A 21,782-nucleotide genomic window follows, 5' to 3' on the forward strand; every position below is an offset into this window, starting at 1 on the left:
ATAACTGTTCAAAGTCCACTGATTCCTAAAGGCAAAATGTTGTACCTTCACAACACCTAAAAGTTGTCCTGATGCAAAAGCATGAAGGCTTTCTGAGAAATTCAAGTGTTCTTTGCTTAACAACGGAACTTTTAGCCTCACAAAAGATGCAAGACAACCAAGATCTCAAAGGCAGTAGTTTTTTGTCTTGCTAATGGAATTTAAAATTTATTTCCAGAACTTGAAAAATCTCCCAGTACCCACTTAGCTAGAAGGAGGAGGGGCATGCCTGAATAAATGCCCCTCCATACCATCTGAACTGAGGACAACCGCAACAGCTTGACAAAATACAGGCCTATGATTAACATCATTTTTTTCCTTTCTCCTGTATGATTTTTAATAACTTTGCCTGATGAAGGAGCTAGTTGAGCTTCAAAAGCTTTAACATGTATATTGCGCATTTTGGTTGGGCCTATAAAGGTATTGCTGTTTTATGGATTTTGGATATTATTATATTTTGTTATATGGCCAACACGACTACCCCTGGATATATTAGTTATAAAGTATTTGACAAGCTTTTGCAATATGAAGTAGTCTAATTTAATACTGTATTTTCTGGCGTATAAGACTACTTTTTAACCCAGGAAAATCTTCTCAAAAGTCGGGGGTCGTCTTATACGCTGGGTGTCATCTTATAGGGCAGTTGCTGAAACTTCTGAGCTGGAATGGAGAATCTGCGGTCGCTGCATATGGTGGGGGGAGCTCAAAAACAGCCATGGCCACATCCCCACCATATGCAACAATCGTATGAAAGCAGCTACCACTTTGATAGTCTTGGAGACAGGCAGGGCTGGACAGGCAAGGAGAGCTGACCAATCCAAGCAGGCTTTGTATACAACAAGGTTTCCTGCTAAGTACCTGCATGTCATTTGAAATGAAATTACCGTATTGAAATCAAATCTGATGTTTTTTAAATTTTTATTTGGTGTGTGTTGGAAGAGGGGTAGTCTTATACGGTGAGGATATCACAAACTCTTTATTTTAACTGGAAAAGTTGGGGGGCCGTCTTATACGCCCAGTCGTCTTATACGCCGGAAAATACGGGTACTTTTTTTCTTTATTATGCTTCACTACCTGCACTGATCCTCACGAGATATATATGCGTGCTTTCAGTTCTGCAAGTTCTTCATTTGGTTAATGCTGAACTATGGAACAAACATTTCCAAAAGACTGAAAACTAAGGCTGCATCCACACTGCAGAAATAATTCAGGTTGACACAACTTTAACTGCCATGGTTCAATGCTATGGAATTGTAGTTTTGTTAGGCATTTAGCCTTCTCTGTGAGAGAGGTCTGGTGTCACAACAAGCTAAAGCTGCCAGAATTCCATAACACTGAGCCATGGTAGTTAAAGTGGTGTCAACCTGGATTAATTCTGTAGTGCAGATTCCACCTAAAGTAACAGTAACAAAGTAGGTTTAAGCAATAAACATGGCAGTTTTACTTTGAATCAACATTAATTCATCTGTATAAAATATCTGCATTGCAACAGCCAACAACTGATATTTCTCTTTACCAGTTGAAGAATGCTATTCAAAGTTGGTGGGAGGTACACATTAAAAACAATTATCCCAGGAATTGTAATTGTGGCTACTGAGAAATCAGTGCCTAAAAAAGGGACAGACAACCAGTTACATTTAGGATTATTCTTCTGTTCAACAGAAAAACCATGCGAAGTGCCAGACCTAAAACCATCAGTTCATATATTACCACATATAATCAAGAACAAGAGAAATCGTCCTACCTAGAAAACAGAGAAAGAACCTTTTTTTTGGGGGGAAACCTCTCAAAGTGGGAAGAATTGCACTCATTAGTCACAAAAAATAATGTATTTTTCTCAGATCAAAACTGTGTAACAAAAAAAAAATTAATTCACATCAAAAGTTCAGTGTTCAGATTTGTTTGGTAATACAAAAAAAATCATACTGTGTTTTACTATCCCAAATCCCCCTTTTTTCTCAAATGCTGCAGATCCCCTCACAGAAATCTTTTAATACGATTCAGTAACACTTCACTGAGCATAACCCATTATCCACTTAAAGTTCTTCTTTTGTTCTGCTCAGTTTGGTGGCATGTTCTTCTACAAATTTGCTCAAGTTCTCCAGATCCCTTTCTCCACTTTCAAATTTAATAGGATTCTTCTTCTTGCTGCTGGGAGCAAAATAGATGGTAGGGAATCCTTCCACTTTGTAATTGTCATTGGGGACATCATTGGCAGTAGAATCCATTTTGGCAATGACCAGATTTTTCTGATTCTTGTATTTTTTACCTAGCTCACTGTAGATGGGCTCAAGTTTCTTGCAGTGCCCGCACCAGGGAGCATAGAACTCTATGAGGACATCTGTTTTTGGATCCATCACTATAGACTCAAATGTTTTACCAACTACAATCTTCACTGGACCTTTGTTATTTTTTGGTATAGGCTGCGATTTCACAATGGGTTTCAGTTTACCTAACAAAAGGAAAAATGAGAAACACTATAATACAGAGACTGTATCAGCTAAGGCTTCTCCTATCAGAATTAGCCCACTTATGCTAGCTGTTTTATTTGTGCCTCAGATCAGCACAATCCAGTCCCAACATTTGTAAAACTTTCCCTCCAGGTGGTTCTGTGATACAGTGACCCCCAAACTATGGTGTCCCCCAATTCCGGCTCAATATCTAGCTCTGGTGAAGAATTCTGAAGAACTAAAAAGTGTACTCATGATTTTATGACATTTTAGTTGGCACTTACTAACCATATATACTGTAACATAACCCCCAAAAACATAGAAAGGGTGTTCTACAGGATTTTTTTTGTAAAATCTAATATACTCCATCTATTTGATTTTCAGTGTCAGTATCTTTGTCCCATGGAACTAAATTAGTTTAACTTTTGGGTAAGAATGTACTAGTGGCTAAGGAATTTTATATAGTCATCCTACACTTAAATCTAAGAAAGAACACTGTACACATCTCAAGCAATTTACCTTTTTTGAATAATAAAACAAATTGCCTCAGAACATCAGAATCAAATTCGTCTGGTTCCATTGCATATTTCTTGCCGCCTTCATCAAAGATGGCAGCATTAACATCTTCTCCACTGTCCATCAGTCCCAGGTCTTTTATCTCTGAGGAATAGTCTTCTTCATCAGCAATTGCAAAAGTATATTCTGGGAAGTCCTTAGCTACCTCTAAAACTTTGTTTCGCCAGTACTGAGTAGCTAAAGACAAACACATAATGAAGTTATTAATTTCTGGTTTGTTCTGTAACATCTTTTAAAATATAACCTTTTGTGCTTACCAACACGATAATCAAAGCTGAAGTCTACTGCATAATAAACTACCACCAGAGGTTTCTTATTGTATCTCTTAGCATCATTAGAAGTCTTACGATGGCCCACAAGAGGTAAAGCATATTTCACCACATGGCTTTTCACTTCCCCAGCATCAGTTGATTCCTGTTTACAGAAGCAAAAGACACAGAGAATGTAATGCTTCAAAGAGTTTATGACGTGCAGAATGTTGTTCCTGCATAGATCTTAACTGAAAGAACATGTAAAAAACCTTATCAGGATGCCTGAGTGGAAATAAATTTTCTAGCAGAGGCGAGATATTTAGCCCAAATGGTGCAGACAAGACTTCACCCGTTGGCCCGCAGCACCCACCCCTCCCCCATAACCAATAAGGCTATAAGAAATCTCTACTGTCAGTAGTAACTTTAAATTGTTGGACACAAGAGGGATCTGTAGATTTACCCTCTCCTGCCTTCCACTGGTATTAATTTAAGTATTTATTAAGGGGGTGTGGAAGAAGGAGCGAGCGTGATAAAGTGTGAGCAAGAGAAGAGGACAGACAATATGGTTCTAGCCCTGCCCACCTACAACTGGCATGCTCTGATGAATTTCCAGGGGAGTATGGTGGCCCATTGCTACAGGACACCTTGGCTGACAACTTCTGGTGATAACATTGTGGAAATCATTTCTAAATAATCAATGACTTCAAAACAGCTGGTTTCACAATATAGCTGTATGTTGGTTTTAAGTGGGGGTGCTTACTTCTTTTTTTATTGACATATTTAACTTATCTGCTTTTGGGTTCAAATTGTAGTTTCATATGTCTTAGGTTTTCGTTTAATTAGCTACCTTGAATGTTATATGGAAAGGAGAGTGCAGATTTAATAAAATATAAAATATCTGCGATCAAACCTGATTTCTATGCCCCTCTCTTCACTTCCTTCCTTACTGGATGCTAGCTGAATATAATATAAAAGCTGAATACTTTACTTGTATTTTCCTAAATCACAATACCAGAATTCTAAAATTTTAGAACACCATATATTTATGAGAAATACATAATAGAAGACTGCTAACAATGTTGTCAACTGACAAAGGATCTAATAATTAATACGACCTTGTAATTAGAAGTACAGTACCACCGCGTCATACATGGGCACGCTATATGCGGCTTTCCAGTTTACGCTGAAAGCCGTGCATCAGAAGAGGTAATAGCGCACGCTCTGGCCACCAATGGGGCTCTAGCATACTCAGTATTTCCTTTCACGGGGAGGGAGGGGGAGTCCAGAACAGTCCCGCGTAAGGGAAGAGCACACTGTAAATTTATTGAATACGACTATGGATGTGCACACAGCAATCTAGTATATAAAGAAGAAAGTTATTAATGAAAAGGTGCAAAAATAAAATGAAAGGATAGAGAAAATAAATAAAAAGGCTGCTGAAAATTAAGATGACATTACATTTTCAAGCCAGTGCTTTAAAATGGATTGAAGAGTGGATTAACCTTAAGAATGAAAGACTATTAAATCTGGAAAGCGATAGATTAAGATTTGGATGGCATGCATTTAAGTGGTTCGACCAACTAAAGAAAAACAAAGATTTTGATCATCATATCTGTAGGAGAGCATTACTGAAAGTTTGGCTAAAAGTAAGAACTTAATTTTATAGATCTTTACCAACTTGGGTCTCCACACAAGAGGCGTTCTTTAATAGATCAAGAGAAAAGGAGCCTTGGATTAGATACAAAGACATCCTGATAAAAGAAGGAGGAAAACTATGCAAAATAAAAACAATAGAACAACTCAGAAAGGAGAATATAAACATTAAGTGGTTTACTTACCTACAATTAACAGAAAGATTTATGAAAGACATGAGCAATATGAACATTGTAGAAAAAGAAAACAACCTAGATAAAATTATTTTAAGGAACTATTACATCGTGTTGAGAGACGCTGGCACGATACAGACCACCCAAAAAGGGCGGTCTGCTCGCGCCTTGTTTTGCTGCACAAGGGAACCGCAGCGGACAAACTGCGCAGCTCCCTCATGCAGCAAAAAAACCCCCGCAAAAAGTGGGTTCTTGCAGCGCGATTGTGACAACACAGTGCGCCAATGGCGCACTCACAGCGTCACAGTGATGCCGGGATGTGTAGACGTTAAGCGTCCTTTGCGTCAAAACGGCAGCACCTGTGTGTACAGGGCGCCACCATTTTGATGCCCTCATCACATGCTAGGGTGTGAAGCACGTATGGGCGGTGCGCCCTCGGCCAACCCCTAGCACATGACGATGGCGCACTATAGGCCGTTCTGTATAGCGCCAGAGATTTGGAACAAGAAGTACGGTAATAAAACACACAATGCTAAAATGGTCACCAAACATTGGAGAAAACATACAATTGAAACATTGGGAACAAGACTGGATAAATATGGATAAGTATACGCTCTGTCAAAATTACAAGGAAGATTTTATAAAAATGATGTACCACTGGTATCTTTCACCTACTAAATTAAATAATGTACTGTATATAAAACCAGCAATTCAAACTGCTGGAAATGCTCAGATCTACAGGGAGATTTTTTCCATGCATGGTGAAATGTAAACAAGCAAAGAAATTTTGGACTGCTATTCATAAAAAGATGATGGAAATTCTACAAATCAGAATTCCTTTCACACCCCATTTTTCTTACTAAACATGACATATGAAATAAAAGGGAAACAACACAACCGTATCCTATTATATATGATAAAGTCGGCGAGACTTCTCTTTGCAAAAGACTGGGGGGGAAATAGCATTCTTTCAATCAAAGATTGGATAATAAAAACACGGGAAGCTATGGACATTCTATCGGCCTTGATCAGAGGGAAACCAAAAAAGGAAATTGAAGGAGAATGGAGTATGATTCTGTCATACTGGAAATAATTAGAGATTGATTAATTATTATTTAATTCATTCTTACTGTTAAGTATTATGACTTATTGTAAAACAGGAAGGTTGTGAGTGGACATAACTGATGTTGGGCTCAGATGATAAAAGACAATATGCAAAAAGTTTCTTTCTCTAGTCTATAATCTTACTATATGAGGTATGATTATACTTATTTAATATATTGAAAATCTCAATTTAGTTTTGGAAGGATGAAATAGTGGGAAGAATTGGAGAGAGTTGATACTCCCCCCAATTTATAATCAAACGTTCAAAATTATAAAAGGATAAGGACTTAGAATTTTCTTATTTTTTCTCTTTGGCAGAGATGATCATGTTTGATTTAAGTGCGCTTTATGCAATCAATTGACTAACATAAAAATATAATAAACTAGCATAAAGTAAACAAAGACAGTAAAGCGTAGAAACTATGACATAACAAAATGTACAGAAAATTGGGATTACCATATTTTCCGGCGTATAAAGCAACTGGGGGTATAAGACGACCCTCAAGTCGCAGGTCGGCAGCGTCCCTGGCCTCCTATGGGCTGAAGTAAGGTGGTCTTGCGCCGACTTGGAGGAGACCTCTGTGAAGGCCTGGAAGCCAGGTACCGTGGCCGGGCTCTCTCTCGCCGCCATTGCTGCTGCAAAAGGCAGCGGAGAAGCGGCTCCAGAGCAGATTGGGCCGAGGGAAACAGGGATAGAGCCGGCCCCTTCTTCCTCACCCTCACCACCGCCGCCTCCCGGGATATTCCGCTCCTCCAGCGGCTTCCATGGCATGTTAGAAGTCCGCTGTAGAAGCCACTGGAGGAGCGGAGTATCCTGGGAGGAAGAAGGGGCCAGCTCTTTTCCTGTTTCCCTCGGCCCAATTGGCTCTGGAGCCGCTTCTCCGCCACCTTTTGCAGCAGCAATGGCGGCGAGAGAGAGCCTGGCCGCAGTGCCTTCTGGGAAGGGAACTGCAAGGACCCCAGAGACAGAGAAGTGGCTACACCATTCGCCTGTCTTTGGGGTCAGAAACCGGCATATAAGAAGTCATCTTATACGCCGGAAAATACGTTTTTTTATTAAAGAAAAAAGGATAGTAGTGAGACACTAGGAAGTCTACCATAACTATATAAGCTACACACAAAAGAAATATGTATAACTGTATCTGTTCTATGTCTCAGTATTGATTCTGAGGGAAGAGGATGGGAGGGGAGTTACCTATAACTGTATTAGTACATGTAAATATATACAATTATATATGTATATATAAAAATGTGAATGTGCCTGTGGGAATTTTGTCCGTTACAAGAAATAAAATATATATTGGGGAAAAAAGAAATTGAAAATGCAACTTGGAACATCAAGGAGCAGCAGGCAAAATGGCACACAAAAAGAATAAAGGTGATCCATTTATCTCTAATATAGCTTTGACATAACTACTCACTTTAATATCTAATACATGCATTTTAGACTCATATTTTGACTGAAATTTTTCAGGTTGCATCACCACCACTTTCCCAGCATCCGTTTTTAGAAAGCTTGAAATTTCTTTGCTGAAGGTATGATAGAATTTGTAATCTTCTCTTAGATTGTTAGCTGAAAGACAAGAAAAGAGTTGGAATGCAAGATTTCTAATTATAGAGCACTATTACTTTTTAGTCCAGTGGTTCTTACCATGGACTCTCTTTAAATATCTTTTGTTGGCATGGACCACCAAGACTTAACAACATTTAAAGCCCTAAAGTGCATCAAATATTTAATGTTGCTCACCAAAGGTCTTCTAATTTAGAGCCAAGGAATGAATAAATAAATGCACACTCCTAATATATTTTCTATTAGAATGATTCCATACAAATTTAAAATAACAATCATACCCAAACTTACTATTTTAATTAATTAATTAATTAATGGGAAAGCTGGCATTGCATTTCTCTCACAAGCCTTATTATAAGCCAATCCCCTTGCAATTTGACCATCCTAATACAATTGGAAATATATAGTAGTCACCCCTCTATCCATGGAGGTTCTGTTCTGGACCCCAGCTTCACTGATAGAAAAATAGTATGGGACCTCAATTCCCATTATTGTCAATGGATGGAAGACTGTGTTGATGTGGCCATGTGCACATGCCGCCATTAACAATAATGAGGCGGGGTCATCCATGGATGCTCTGATCCACGCATGGCTAGCCTACCAATACAAGTGTTGACTCTAAGCTACAGTCTACAATGAGGTTTACTCCTAGGTAAGCGCAAAAGAAAGAACAGTTCGAAATAAAACTTGTAGTGGATTCCAGTGACTCCAGTGTCACTAAGTTTGTGAACCCACTCCAATTTTTACTTTCAAGTGTTCCTCCCTCACCACCTTTATCTCCAGCTGCTGGGAAAGCGGGGAAGGAGGGAAACCATTACAGATAATGCTGTTACTACGACCACATTCACTGTATAATGTTTTTTTTATCATGTGATTCAATGTTATCATAATTATTACCCATAGCAAATGTATTTCATCCTTTTCTTAAAAGATTTCTTTGCTCAAAAGCCATCAGCACAAAGCAATTGGGCAGCAAAAATTCCTTAAATGTTTTCCACTGTCCAAGTTCAGGTATCAAGCAAGCCATAGTGAATCTTGGGATTGTGCATTTCCCTTCTGAGGGAAGCAAAAGGCAGTGCATTCAAATCTAAAAAAGAAATTAATCTTTTTGTCAGGGTAGAGAGAAGAGAAGATGGACTGCATGATTCCAAGTTTTGTTGTGTGATTGTTAGTAAATCTGAGCTTGACTACTATGTACACTAGTATTTAGCTTTATCTGTCCTGATTATTATTGTTATGCACCTTCTAGTTTTTTCTGACTTATAAGGTGACCCTATCATGGGACCCCTGACAAGATTTGTTCAGAGGAGTGTTGACTTTGCCTTACTCTCAGGTTGAGAGTGTGTGATTTACCAAAGATCACTCAGTGGATTTCCATGGCTGATTTGGCATTTGAACCCTTGTCTCCAGTCATAGCCCAATACTCAAACCACCAAATACTATGTTATCAAACAAACTGCACATTTTGAGAATATGAGTAGTCCAATTGCTGATGAAGGATCTCAGACCTGGTCTCCTTAAGTCCTGGTCAAACACTCAAACTACTAAATTATTCTCTTTCTTCCAGAAACCTGTGAGGCAGGCACTTAATAAAGAGAGCCTTCCCTCCAATCCATCTGATACCATCCAGCCTCAGAGGGAGAGAGGTAGGCCAGCTCCATTGGGCCTAGCCAGAGTAAGAAGGAGAGCCCTCCCTCCAGTCCATCTGCCATGGTCCAGGCCTCAGAGGGAGAGTAGAACCTCTGGACCTGAACCCCTTCCCCACTGCCATTCCCTTCTCCTTTTGTGTCATGATTTTTAGCTTGTAAGGCTGAGGGCAGGGAACCATCTAATTAACGATTTGTAAGCTGCTCTGAGAGCCTTTGTGGCTGAAAAGTGGAATATAAATACTCCAAATAAATAAATAAAAATAATTTATTTCCACGGAAGGAGGGAAAGACAAGTGGAACACAGCTGCTGGAGAGAGGGATGTGCTCAGATGTATATGAAAAACTGAGATGGGACTACAGGAGGCCAAGCTAAGTTTCAGATGGTTCTTCCTTATTTGGTGAAGGCTGAACAACTTTTTCTTGAAAGACAAAATCCACTGTGGTGGAGTTCATTTAAAGAGGCACTTAAGACGGCTCTCTTTCGGCGGGCTTATCCAGATAAAATGCTTCACTTCTGGTTATGATGTTATGTTTTCTAAATGTTTTATATGTTCTAGATGTTTTAGCTATTTTATTGAATTAATAATAATGTCAGTGTTTAATTGATTGTATTTTATATCTGTACAGTACTGTGTTAATTTGTTGATGTAATCCCTCCTCGATCCACAGGAAGAGGCAGGAAAATACAAATAAAAATTATTATTATTATTGTTGGAAAACTGGCCATATCTTGTGGGTCAAAGCGAGCAAGAGTTTGAGGGAAATTCATACCAAGGGTTCTCCTGTCTTTCATTGCCCAAACAGGATAAGAGTGAAATATTTTCTTCCTAGTTCACCTCCCAAATTCTGACATACAGGCCCCACAGTGATCAATCCCATTATCTTAATGGATGTGGGGAACCTATTTCATTAGATGGCCAAGTGAGGGAACTGTTCCAGCCATGGCCTCTACATCATTCAGCATTTTATGAATCCCTAATCATGTTTTCTTCATATTCATTTCTTCTTTCAGATAAAGTTTCAATTGTCTTAGCTTCTCTTTATAAAGTGCTTCATTGAACAAACCCTGAACTCAAATTCTCTAAGGCACTTTCTGCACACAGCCATTAAGCATGTTTTCATGTTATCTACTAATAAGGAAAGGCTCACCAGCATCTTGATAAAGTTGGTAGGCTGGATCTTGGTCTCCTTTGAACACTCCTATGATGATTACATCATCTCCATCTTTCACAAATTCTTGTACTTGTTTAGTAGCCTGTATTTGTTTGGATGGTGGACCAGCTTGTTCTATCATGTAGTCAACAATTCCTGTTAATAAAAAAAAGTTTCTTAATATTGGTTGGGGGGAAAAAGTAGGACTAAGAAAAAGTTACAGTTTTAAAATTAAACAATATTTAGTGTTGGGTTGTGTTGTTTTTTAAATCCAGGCACTTTAATTTTGCTCTCTACCAACTGAAACTTGCATTTGTTCTAGAAAAGTGATTCCACTTAATATAAAAGACAATTTGATGAAGAACTTTAGAATTGTAATATTTTCAAATAATGGATTGTTTTTGGAGTGGTCATATTTATACTCAGAGACATAACAACTGAGATTATATACAGGAGGGTTGGGCAGCACATGGTCCTTTATGGCGGTTTATAAATGCCTCATTATAATGGGATTGAGAGAATGTGTTTATTAGAGAAATTAAGGTAAATTATGGTTATGTATGTGACATACAGTTGGCCCTCCTTATCCATGATTCTTTAGCCATGGATTCAGTCATCCATGGTTTGAAAACATTGTTTAAAATATATAAATCGCTAAAAGCAAACTTTGATTTTACCATTGTATATAAAGGACATTCTACTATGATGCTGTATTTAATAAGACTTGCGTATCCAGAGATATTGGTATCCATGGGATGACCTGAAAGCAAACCCTAGTGGATACCAAGGGCCCACTGTATACAGTAAACGTAACAAGGTAAGTGATCAGTTGAGAAAGGATGAGGGCATACAATGTTGGGAGTAACTGCTGATTGATTGAATGTTTGGATGAGGTTTTTAAAAGGCTAGGTAAACATCATTCAGAGAATGAGAGATATGGGTCAGTCAAAGCTATAAACTAGAGTTAAGAAATATGAGAGTGAGATAGTGACAGTCAGGATTTAGATATGTAAAAAATTAGCAATTTTTAATTGTATGTTGAACTTAAGTTTAATAAATTAATTTCTGTATTATATACTTGTGTCTCTGAGAAAGCTACAGTAGTGTTACTGGTGTGAATGAATTAGGACACATAGTGTCTTTGGTGCAAGAGTGGCAGTGTCTCGTGGTAAGATTATATGTACAGGAATGACTAGGATATCTAGGGCATCATATTTAATGTCACAGCTGAGAAACACTCATATTTGGTGCGATAGGAGGATAATCCTCACATCCATCCCATACATTACTATTGGAAACTTGATACTATGGAAATCATGTCTGCACTTCTCTTGGGAAAGAGGGTGTACAGGGAATGTGTGCCTTTCCTCCAATATTATCAGGGCACTGACAGTCCACAAAAGTGATAACCACTGGGATTGGATAGAAGTTGGAAATTTTGGGCCCTCTGGAGGCTTTGGACTACAACCTGCATAAATCCTTACCCCAGGTCATGCTTACTGGGAGTTCTGGAAGCTTAACTTACAGAACTTAATTTGCAAGGCCAGAGATTCTCTATCTGAAATCAAGTTCATGCAAATACTTCCCACACCAGAGTCAGATACCCTCATGGGAGTAAAATGGAGGGAAAGTGTTTTTGTAGAAAGCATCTAAATGATGCAGAACTCAAAATTATACTAAAAACAACACAGAGACAGGGGCTTTGTGAAAAGGTTAATATTGGGAAAACATATAACATCAAAATAGTTAATTACATCATCCTACTGAGTGAGCATGACTTTTTAAACAAATATACATCATCCTGCCAATCTACAAACACAAAAGTATTAATATTAAAGCTACCAAAAAAAAGGCAGTTCCAAAGTCATACTAATTTTTTTTTTCAAAGTTGCTCTCATCTGTGTTTACACAATCAAAACTGCCTATTCGTTTTTCTATACTGTAGAATTTAAATCAAACCATACAGCCTATTCAGCCACACAGTTGTGGGAAACTATCATTTAGAAGAGGGTGAATGCAGATATGCAGAATGTGGAAATCTAATAGCAGCTTCAGGATAGCTGTGATTAAAAAGCAATGCTGAGATGATTGCCGAGATATTGCATATTACCATACCAAAGTGTTCAAAAGAAAAGTGACAGAATGCATGAGCATGAAATGTATTCTGTCAATCATTCTGATACTGTGTTCTGAGGAACCATAGGGTCCTTTAAAAAAAAAACTTCAGCAATCCTCAGTGAGAAAATCAGCTGTTGGTGGATCAATATCCCAGAAAATGCAAATAAGTTCCAATTCAAGATTTATTGCAAAGATGACAAAGAAAGGTACTTCACCATACCATATTTTTCTCTTGGACCATTGTACTCAAAAGATTTGCCTTTGCGGAAGATCTTGAGAGTTGGGTATCCCGACACATCAAACCTCTTTGCAAGGTCTGTTTCAGCAATAGCATCAACTTTTGCAAGGGGAATAGGTGGAGTACGTTTCCTAAGCTCCTTAGCTGCTTTCTCATATTCTGGAGCCAATCTTTTGCAGTGCCCACACCTAAATTGGGAAGGGGAAAAAAAGGAAGGTAGTGATCAAGTGAACAAGCCAGTACTGTAACCTGTCATATGCCTGCTTTCAAATTAATGAACAAAAAACAGAATGGAAAATAGCAGGGAAATAAAACAAGCAAGGTCATCTTGATTATACTCTGCAATTATAGATCCATATCAGGAAAGCACAATCAGTACCAGGAAACCATAATTCCTTGCTGGAGGCAAGGGATTATGGGAGCTATAACCCAAAACATTGAACCAGTCAAAGGTTTCCTATACGAATCTTGATAATTTGCATGCAAGTGTTTTCATGTTCTTTTATGAAAGTAACCAATATATGGAAATTGTGAAACTCAACAGGCAAAACATGTGGTTTTAACTTACCATGGGGCATAGAATTCAACCAAAATTATGTCAGCCTCATTCACAGTTTCATCAAAGTTATCTTTGGTCAAAACTAATGTTGCATCTGGAGGAGGGATCCAATCAGGCTCTGAAATTTCTTTCACTTTAGCCACAATTTCTAAAAAGAGGATGGAAGAATTGACATTTTTTTTCTTAACTAGAAAAAAATACAGTCATCCCTCCATATTTGCGGCTTTGATATTTGCGGCTTTGATTATTCACGGATTTCATTAATATGTTCTCTCTAGGACTGTCTAGGTCCTCCAGTGCAACTCTGCGGTCAACTTTAACTAAAAGTTGCACTGAAAGACCATTTGTAGCTACTCCAATGCCATTCTATGGTCAGTGTATGTTGGACATTGACCAAAGAGTTGCACTGGAGGACCTAGAGATTCCTAGAGAGGTGTTCTCTCAGGTAAAAACAGTGTTTTTGTTATTTGCAGTTTTTCCATATTCACAGGGGTCTTGTTCCCCTAACCCTAGTGAATATGGAGGGACAACTGTACATCTTATTTTGATGTATTGTAGATATGCAGGACAGATTGTGTGAAGCAAGGACCTCTAGATTGAAAGCAGGCTATTTCCACGAGACCAACAAAATTCAGGACAGAAGGGACCTAACCATCCTTTGGCAAGTCTAGTTGTCACTGGACCATGAACTCAAATGGAGCACTTCTCACTCCAATGAGAGAAAAACTGAACAACTAGTCTCTTATGCGGAAGTATAGGTGTATACCTGAGTAGCTGGCTTCATTAAACACCTGTCTGTCTGATGCTGCTGCAACGCAGCTATGATTTTGCAATAAAAACACCCACTTAAATTTGTCAAACACTTTGAGGCCATCTTTTTACCAAAATTAGCAAAATATAAAAGTATGAAAACTGAGCCTGCAGTTTGCCTATGATCTGTAAAATAAATTTGGTCATGCTGAATATATTTTAAAGATTGTAATGCAAAGTATGGTTGCTTTAGGATTACTTTGCACACTCTAATGAGGTTTACAAATATTTTGTACATCCCTTTACAGACTTCTGTACTAAAAGAGGTTGAAGATACTTGTTGTGTGAACAAAGTCTATACATCTCATCGTGGAAAAATTGTAGTTACAGTTGGCTCTCCACATTTGTGGCTTTGACTTTTGCAGATTTGATTATTATGTTCTCTCTAGGACTCTAGATCCTCCAGTGCAACTCTTCCAGAAGCTGACTATAGAGTTGTGCGGGAGAACCTAGAAGTTCCTAGAGAAAACACTTCTTTGGACATTTGTCCTCCAGCATGATTCTATGATCAACCTCTGGCAGATGTTGACCATAGTTGCACTGGAGGACCTGGAGATTCCTAGAGAAGTGTTTTCTTAGGTAAGAATAGTGTTGTTGGGATTTTTCCACATTCACGGGTTCCTTCATCCCTAACCCCAGAGAATGTAGAGGGACCATTGTACTTGCACAGTTCTATAAATGGATCCTTGAAACATGCAAAGCAGCACTTGTCTGTTTTAGAAAATAACACTCAAGTTAGCCTCATAGATGCGGCTTAACTACAGGCTAAATGCAGGCTGCAGCACAAACAGTGCAAAAAAAATATATTGCAGCCTGCATTTAAAATAGGATTCCACATCCTTAATTTCATTTGTTAGAAATAACTAAAAAGATACATAGTATTCCTTACCTGCCTCTGTTCTTGAGCCTTCATAATCCACAGGTTGCCCCTTCTTCAAGATTTTGATGGTTGGGTAACCACTAACATCAAAGCGACCTGACACAGCAGAAGCTGATGTAGCATCTATTTTAGCAACTGGGATGGGAGGATCATTTTCTTTCAGTGTTTTGGCTATTTTTTCATATTCTGGAGCAAACTGCTTGCAGTGCCCACACCTAGACAGAGGAGTGAGGAAGGGAGAGAAGAAAATTCAGTTAAGTTTTAAACTTTACAATTCAGTTTCTACACCACAGCAAGGAAGCATCTGAGCAAGAACAAGACTGATTTTATTTCAATACACTGTTTGGCCAGGCAGCATACCTATTCAAAAATAATGTTTTTGGGCCCGTGTTGTTGAACAATTGGCAACTAAGGTGGGTCTATCCCTTTATATGCCATGCAAACTATACAGCCACTCTAACATGACCAAAAGTGAAATCTAATTCTGGAAATCAGCCAAAACAGAGATGATTTCCATGGGGATAGAGACTGAGGACAAGGAAAGTCAAACTACTATATTTTGTGTTGATTTCATATGTTTTTAAAAACCTTTTTCAGCCATTTTTTTCTAGCTGAAGTGCTACATTGTAAAGGGGGGGGGGGTTATTTATTTATTTGATTTATATTTTGTGTTTCTCCCCGGAGGGGACCCAAGGCAGCTCACAAATAAAATTCTAAAAACCTATTACAATAACACAGTTGAAATTTCATCTAAAAACAATATAAAATTACAAATATTAAAACCACACTAAAACCATGATATCCACCCTATATAACAAATAGCCAAGCCACCCCATGATTATACATTTAAAGCCTGCTTGAATAAAGCCATTTTGGCTTGCCAACGAAAGGCAAGTAAGGAAGGGGGCAGCCTTGCTTCTCGTGTGCACAAATTTTCTCTGCCATTTAGCAGGATTAGCATTAAAAATACTGTATGTTGATATTGATATTTTCCCCATTCTCAACATGCTATTGTCTTTTTTTCCAAATAAATGGAGGTATAGTATGAAGAACAGGTCAAATCCTTGTAGATACAAGTTGCAATCTTTTTGGTAACATACAGGTGAATAACCTTTGGTTATGTAAGCATATGTTGTTTGGGCGATATTGTGGAAGAAAATATTAAATACGTCATAGTGAAATATAGACATACACCCGCACATACTACTTCAAAGGGCTGTTGCCCCCCCAGAGTGCCCTTCAGTGACTGGGAGGTGCTGGGGTAGTAGTCAGCTACAGTTCTGTAGCTAGGAGAAGACAGTTGACTTCTGAGCAAGTACAGTATACACACTGGAGTTTCAGAACAGAATCATCACCTCTCTTACTACAGTTGCAGAACTGTGCAGACATGCATCTAGTTTTAGCCCAGCTAATTAATGGCTAGCAAAGCATACGAATGCCTTTTTAATATGCCTTCTGGCAGAATGAAAGGGCTATAAGCCATGAAGGAAGTGTTACTTTCTCCCCACACAATACAGGTTTGCATCCATATTGCGTTGATTCAAAAAGCTTAGTAACATCACATTTTGTCAATAAAGGAACTACTTTAAAATGTAAAAGATGTAATAGATGTATCCTATACACTCAAACTTAATATACCATGTACATTACACTTGCACCAACTACTCTACCACATTTACAAGTAACCCATGTTCATTCTGAATCAGGATTTTGGAACAGTCTGAAATACATTAGGAAAACTCAGGAAGTCAGAGCTGCATACACACTGCAAAAAATGATCCTGTTTGACATGACTTTAACTCAATGATATGGAGTTTTGGGAAATGCAGTTTGTTGCAGCACCAGAACTCTGACAAAGACGACTAAATGTCTCACAAAATTACAATTCACAGAATTCCATAGATTTGAACCATGGTGCTTAAATAAATAATAATAAAATGTTTATTTGTATCCCGCTTTTCTGTGACGAGACAATCAAAGCGGCTCACAACACATTAAAATCCACATTTACAAAATTATGTCCCAAATTCCCCCCCTTAAAACAGGATTAACCATGTTTCAATTAAAATATCTATTAAAAACACAATAAAAATACATTGAGGACAGAGCGATGGGCTAATACATGATGTGCTTAAAATAGTGTCAAACTGGATTATTTCTGCAGTGTGGATACAGCACAGGTTACTATTAAACTTATTGATGCCAGTGTTGCCATTTTCTTTGTCTGTGCATAAAGGTGACGAGGATTCATATTGTGGAGGGCAAATTATAAAGAATATTTATCATGTAACCAACAACACACATGTGGCAGATATCTCTCTAGCAATATGTGTAAATTGGTTTCGAGAGAGAAGATGGAAGTTCTGGAAGGAGCAAACTTACCATGGAGCATAGAACTCAAGAAGTACAGTATCTTTGCCTTCAACAAAAGTATCAAAGTTTGCATCATTCAACACCAATACACCATTTTCCTCTTTTATTTCTCTATCATCGTCATCGTCATCTTCATCATCTATATCATCAGTCTCTTCTTCAGAAACAGGCTCTGTTCAGAGGAGAAAATTATCCTTAATACATGAAATCTGACATTGCAATACACAGGAAGTCCACTGAAAGCATCCTATTTCAATAAGTCCCAAATCTGTCATGGCCTTAACCTCAGAGAAGAACTGCTGGACTTGATCCCTTTCCCCATTGCCATTCCCTTCCCCTTTTGTGTCATGTCTTTTGTAATCCTGAGGGCAGGGTACTGTCTTATTAACAACTAGTAATCCACTCTAAGAGCATCAATCTTTCTCTCAAGTTTTCAGTTATAATATGCAAAAAAGGGAAAGGGGGCCGGAAGCAATCTTGCAGCACTTTTCAGACTAACTGGTTTATGTTTTAGCATGAGGTCTTCTAGATATCTAAGGAAGTGGACTGATAACCATGAAAGCTCATGAAAAAAACACAAACCAGTTAGTCTTAAAAGTATTGCTAGATTCCATTTTTCTCACCTTCCCCTTTTCTTTTTTTAAGTTGCAATAATAACAAAACAATACCTTGAAAAGGGCCAGACAGGTCATAATTATTATGATAGTGAATAGGATTAGGCTTGGTAGCCACATACTGTGCAAGCTAGTTCTAGTAGAAACAGACAAATGTTTGTGATAAAATGAGATCTTAATGGTGTCCCAGTGGTTGGAGCAAACAAGTGTCCCAGTCAAGGAGTGGCATGAAGGGGGGGGAGCTCATTTTTTATATTAGGCTGCTATGTTGACCAGGACTATGGGAGTTGCAGTCCCACAAGAAATGGAGTAACCCATGTTCCTCAGCCCTGCACTAAACCAAATACCTTACATTGTTGTTGAAGTATTTTACTTGACATAAATAAGCACTTGTTTTCCCCCAGCATCAGTATGCTTAAATTAAAGCTTACAGTCTGTACTGATGGAAGCTCCAGTGACTATTATATGAAAGGGCAAATATTATCCCTCGCCCTGCAGTAAATGCAATCCATGCTGAAAGGCAATTGTGTGACCACCTTTTTCAAAACCCCTTAAGTAATACTTACATTTAGTTCATCCATCCCAAAGATTATACCCTTATTTTAACTCATATGTTTGGACAACACTGAGCTAACTGAGAAAGAAATGACTGAGCTTAGATGTAAATATTTGCCTTTAAAGCTGGCTTTGGTCTCAAGGTGAAATAATTATAGGGTTTAGGATGGTTTGATTACAGTGAGAAATTGTAACATGGGCCTCTCCAGAGAACTCCTTTGTATGACAACAAATAATTTACACCGTCTGGCATGAATGCCAGATGCATGCAATACTTGACATTGTTTCCAAGCTCAATGGGAGGAGGTCCAGCTGAAAAGCCATGCAGGTCTACACACACTGCCTTCACACAGAGCAAACACAGAGTCTGCAGAGTAAATACCAGCAGCTCTCCAGGTTTCCAGGCTGGTCTTTCCTCCTCCTCCTTCTGTCTGAGAGGCTGCCAGTCTTCTCTCTTGAGTTCTTGCTCATTCACTAATATTCACCTCAGTTGCCAGGTATTGAAATCTAGTATCTTCTTGTTATAGATAAATCCCAAAATGTATAGGAACGTAACATACATCTGAGTGATCTATTCATCATCCCTTCACCTTCCCTCACTGCAAAAACCACTTTGCTAGTTCAGAAAAGTACCTCTCACCCTCAGGAAGCCACCATCATCAACTCAGGCCTGTTACAGACTGCCAAAATAAAGCTGCTTTGGGTCTCTTTGGAGGTATGCTATTTAAATGATGCATGGGTCCTAAGAGTCCGGAGGTCGCGCCAAAGCCACACTCCATTCCTAAGCACTAAGCTTTAGTGCAGCTTCTGGATTCTTAGGATGCATGCATCATTTAAACAGCATACCTCCAAAGAGACCCCAAGCAGCTTTATTTTGGCAGTCTGTAACAGGCCTGAGTTTCTCCCCTGCTGCAGCCCCCAAAGAGCTGAACCCAAGGGATAGACTGCCTCTTAACACAGAGGCTCTCCTGAGGGCAAAAAGAAAACAGCAGAGTCCTTTCTTGGCCAGTTTTAGGCGTCTTCCAGGGCGACAGATCAGCCTCCCAGGGCTCTGATGCTGCTGCTGAGCAAGGCAGCGCTTAAGACCGTGGCGCTAAGAAGGCAAGGAAGAAGAAGCAGAAGAGAGCAGCCCCGGCGGTGCCTTCTTCGCCCACAGGCTGAGATTTCCTTATCCCTCATCCCTCCATATCTGCAGCTTCGATGATTCGTGGATGGTATGAGTCTGTTCTCTCTGGGGATCTCTGGGTCCTCCACTGCAACTCTATGCCCAACTTTAACCAAAGGTTGCCCTGAAAGACACAGGGATCCCTGGAGGGGACACTCTGCCAGGCCCTGCCTGCAGCTCCTCCAGAGCACTTCTACGGACCCAGGGATCGCTTCCAAGGGCCCTTGGCGGGAAGGAGGGCGCCTACCTTCCCCGGGGGGCTCCTCCTGGCTCCTGGCCCGCCTTGGAAGGAGCGCCAGCGCCAGCAGAACCAGGGCCAGCAGGAAGGCTCCCCGGGCGCCCATCGCTCTCTCCTTCGGGCTCAGGAAAGCCCTCTTTCTCTCTTAGCAGCGGGGCCAAGGGACCGGGAGCGCTGGGGAAGAGCCAGCGACTGTGGCCCTGCCTTTCTCGGGCCCTTCGCTGCTTGAAGGCGGCCTCCTGGCGATGCGCGGCTCCGAGGGAGAAGGAGAAGGAAGGCTTTCCCGGCGATGCTCCGCCTGCCGCCAGGGCTGGGCGCGGGCTTTAAGAGGGCGCCGCCGCGCGCTTGCCCTGAGCTGCATGCCTTTGATTGGCTGCGCAGAAAACCACCAATCAGCACCCGCCACTCAGGGATCGCAAACAAGGAACAGGGGAGGGGCGGAGACAAAGGGAAGGGGCGGGGCCTCAATGCCTGCGAGGCTACGTGGCGCCTTGCGATTGGCCAGGACGCGGTCAGCGAGGCGGCGCTGGAGGTGGCTGTGTCCCAGGTCAGCAGGAGCTGAAAGATGAGCCCCATAGTTTGAGGCTCTCCGTCTGCCTCTTCCTCTCTCTCGCCAGGAGAACTCCAGGTCTCTCAGGACTGGGCTTTCTGAAACCGTTCTTTGAAAAGTGTTATAGCAATATAATAATATGAAGGCTCTGTCAGGCAGGAGAAAGAGATGCCTGTGAAGAGCATGGAGACCATTCATTCCATAGAAGTATAGTGTCTAGATCAAGGGAAGTCATAGTGCCACTGTATTCTGCTTTGCTCAGGCCCCACCTGGAATATTGTGTCCAGTTCTGGGCACCACAATTCAGAAAGGACATTGAGAAACTGGAGCCATGTGTCCAAAGGAGGGCGACAAAAATGGTGAAGGGTCTGGAAACCTTGCCCTATGAGGAATGACTCAGGGAGCTGGGGATGTTTAGCCTGGAGAAAAGAAGGTTAAGAGATGATATGAAAGCCCTGTTTAGTAGTTGCTAGAAACTCACCTGTCTTTTTACCTTGTACAGGTAAAATTGCTATTGGCTAGAGAGTGTGGCTGTGTGAGAGACCTAAGACCTAACTGAGGAGATGAGATGTCTACTTGCTGGGATTAGACTTGAGCAGATATATCCAGAAGACCCAGAGAGGTACTGACGGCCGACTATCATTTTGGTTTTTTCATTCTGTTTCTCCTCAGGACACTACCATAAATACTGGGAATGGCAAGATGTCAAACCTGTGAGGACTTTGGAAGGACACATTCTTGGCTTATGTGGCTGTGACTTTCCCTCTGCCTTCCTCACTGTTTGTTGCCTGCTTCAGCCACTCTGCTTTGGATCATCTCCTGCTCTTTTGCTTTCCGAATTGCCACTGCAAGCAGTTGATGATGCTCAGTATCAAAAACATCAGTACTCAAAGACTTTAGGACATGTCTTTGTTAAGAACTTCATTAGCATCAAGGAAATAGTAGAAGACATTTGTACTACCTAATACGTTGTCAGGCAGAGTGCATTTTCAGCTCTTAATTGGTTTTCACAAATGAAGGTGCCCAGAGCCTTATTAACAATTTTATTACAGAACCATGTTGTAA

The 21,782-nt window shown here is 39.9% G+C and overlaps 2 protein-coding genes across 4 annotated transcripts in view; one reads left to right on the forward strand and one right to left on the reverse strand.

Moving 5' to 3' along the window:
- PIGA (phosphatidylinositol glycan anchor biosynthesis class A) overlaps window positions 1–21,782 on the forward strand; it is a 579,723-nt gene that overhangs the window by 472,920 nt on the left and 85,021 nt on the right. The gene's annotated exons all lie outside the window — the stretch shown is intronic.
- On the reverse strand, window positions 1,854–20,473 carry PDIA4 (protein disulfide isomerase family A member 4). The gene is made up of 10 exons (XM_042471208.1): window positions 20,177–20,473; window positions 17,605–17,767; window positions 15,232–15,437; window positions 13,542–13,680; window positions 12,956–13,161; window positions 10,615–10,773; window positions 7,668–7,819; window positions 3,323–3,479; window positions 3,009–3,242; window positions 1,854–2,491 (listed from the first exon to the last, which is right to left on the reverse strand). Exons 1-10 carry the CDS (start codon window positions 20,271–20,273, stop codon window positions 2,076–2,078), a joined length of 1,929 nt encoding a protein of 642 aa, XP_042327142.1. The 5' UTR covers window positions 20,274–20,473; the 3' UTR covers window positions 1,854–2,075.

The sequence above is a fragment of the Sceloporus undulatus genome, chromosome 6 (genome assembly GCF_019175285.1).
Source record: "Sceloporus undulatus isolate JIND9_A2432 ecotype Alabama chromosome 6, SceUnd_v1.1, whole genome shotgun sequence".
NCBI lineage: Eukaryota > Metazoa > Chordata > Lepidosauria > Squamata > Phrynosomatidae > Sceloporus > Sceloporus undulatus.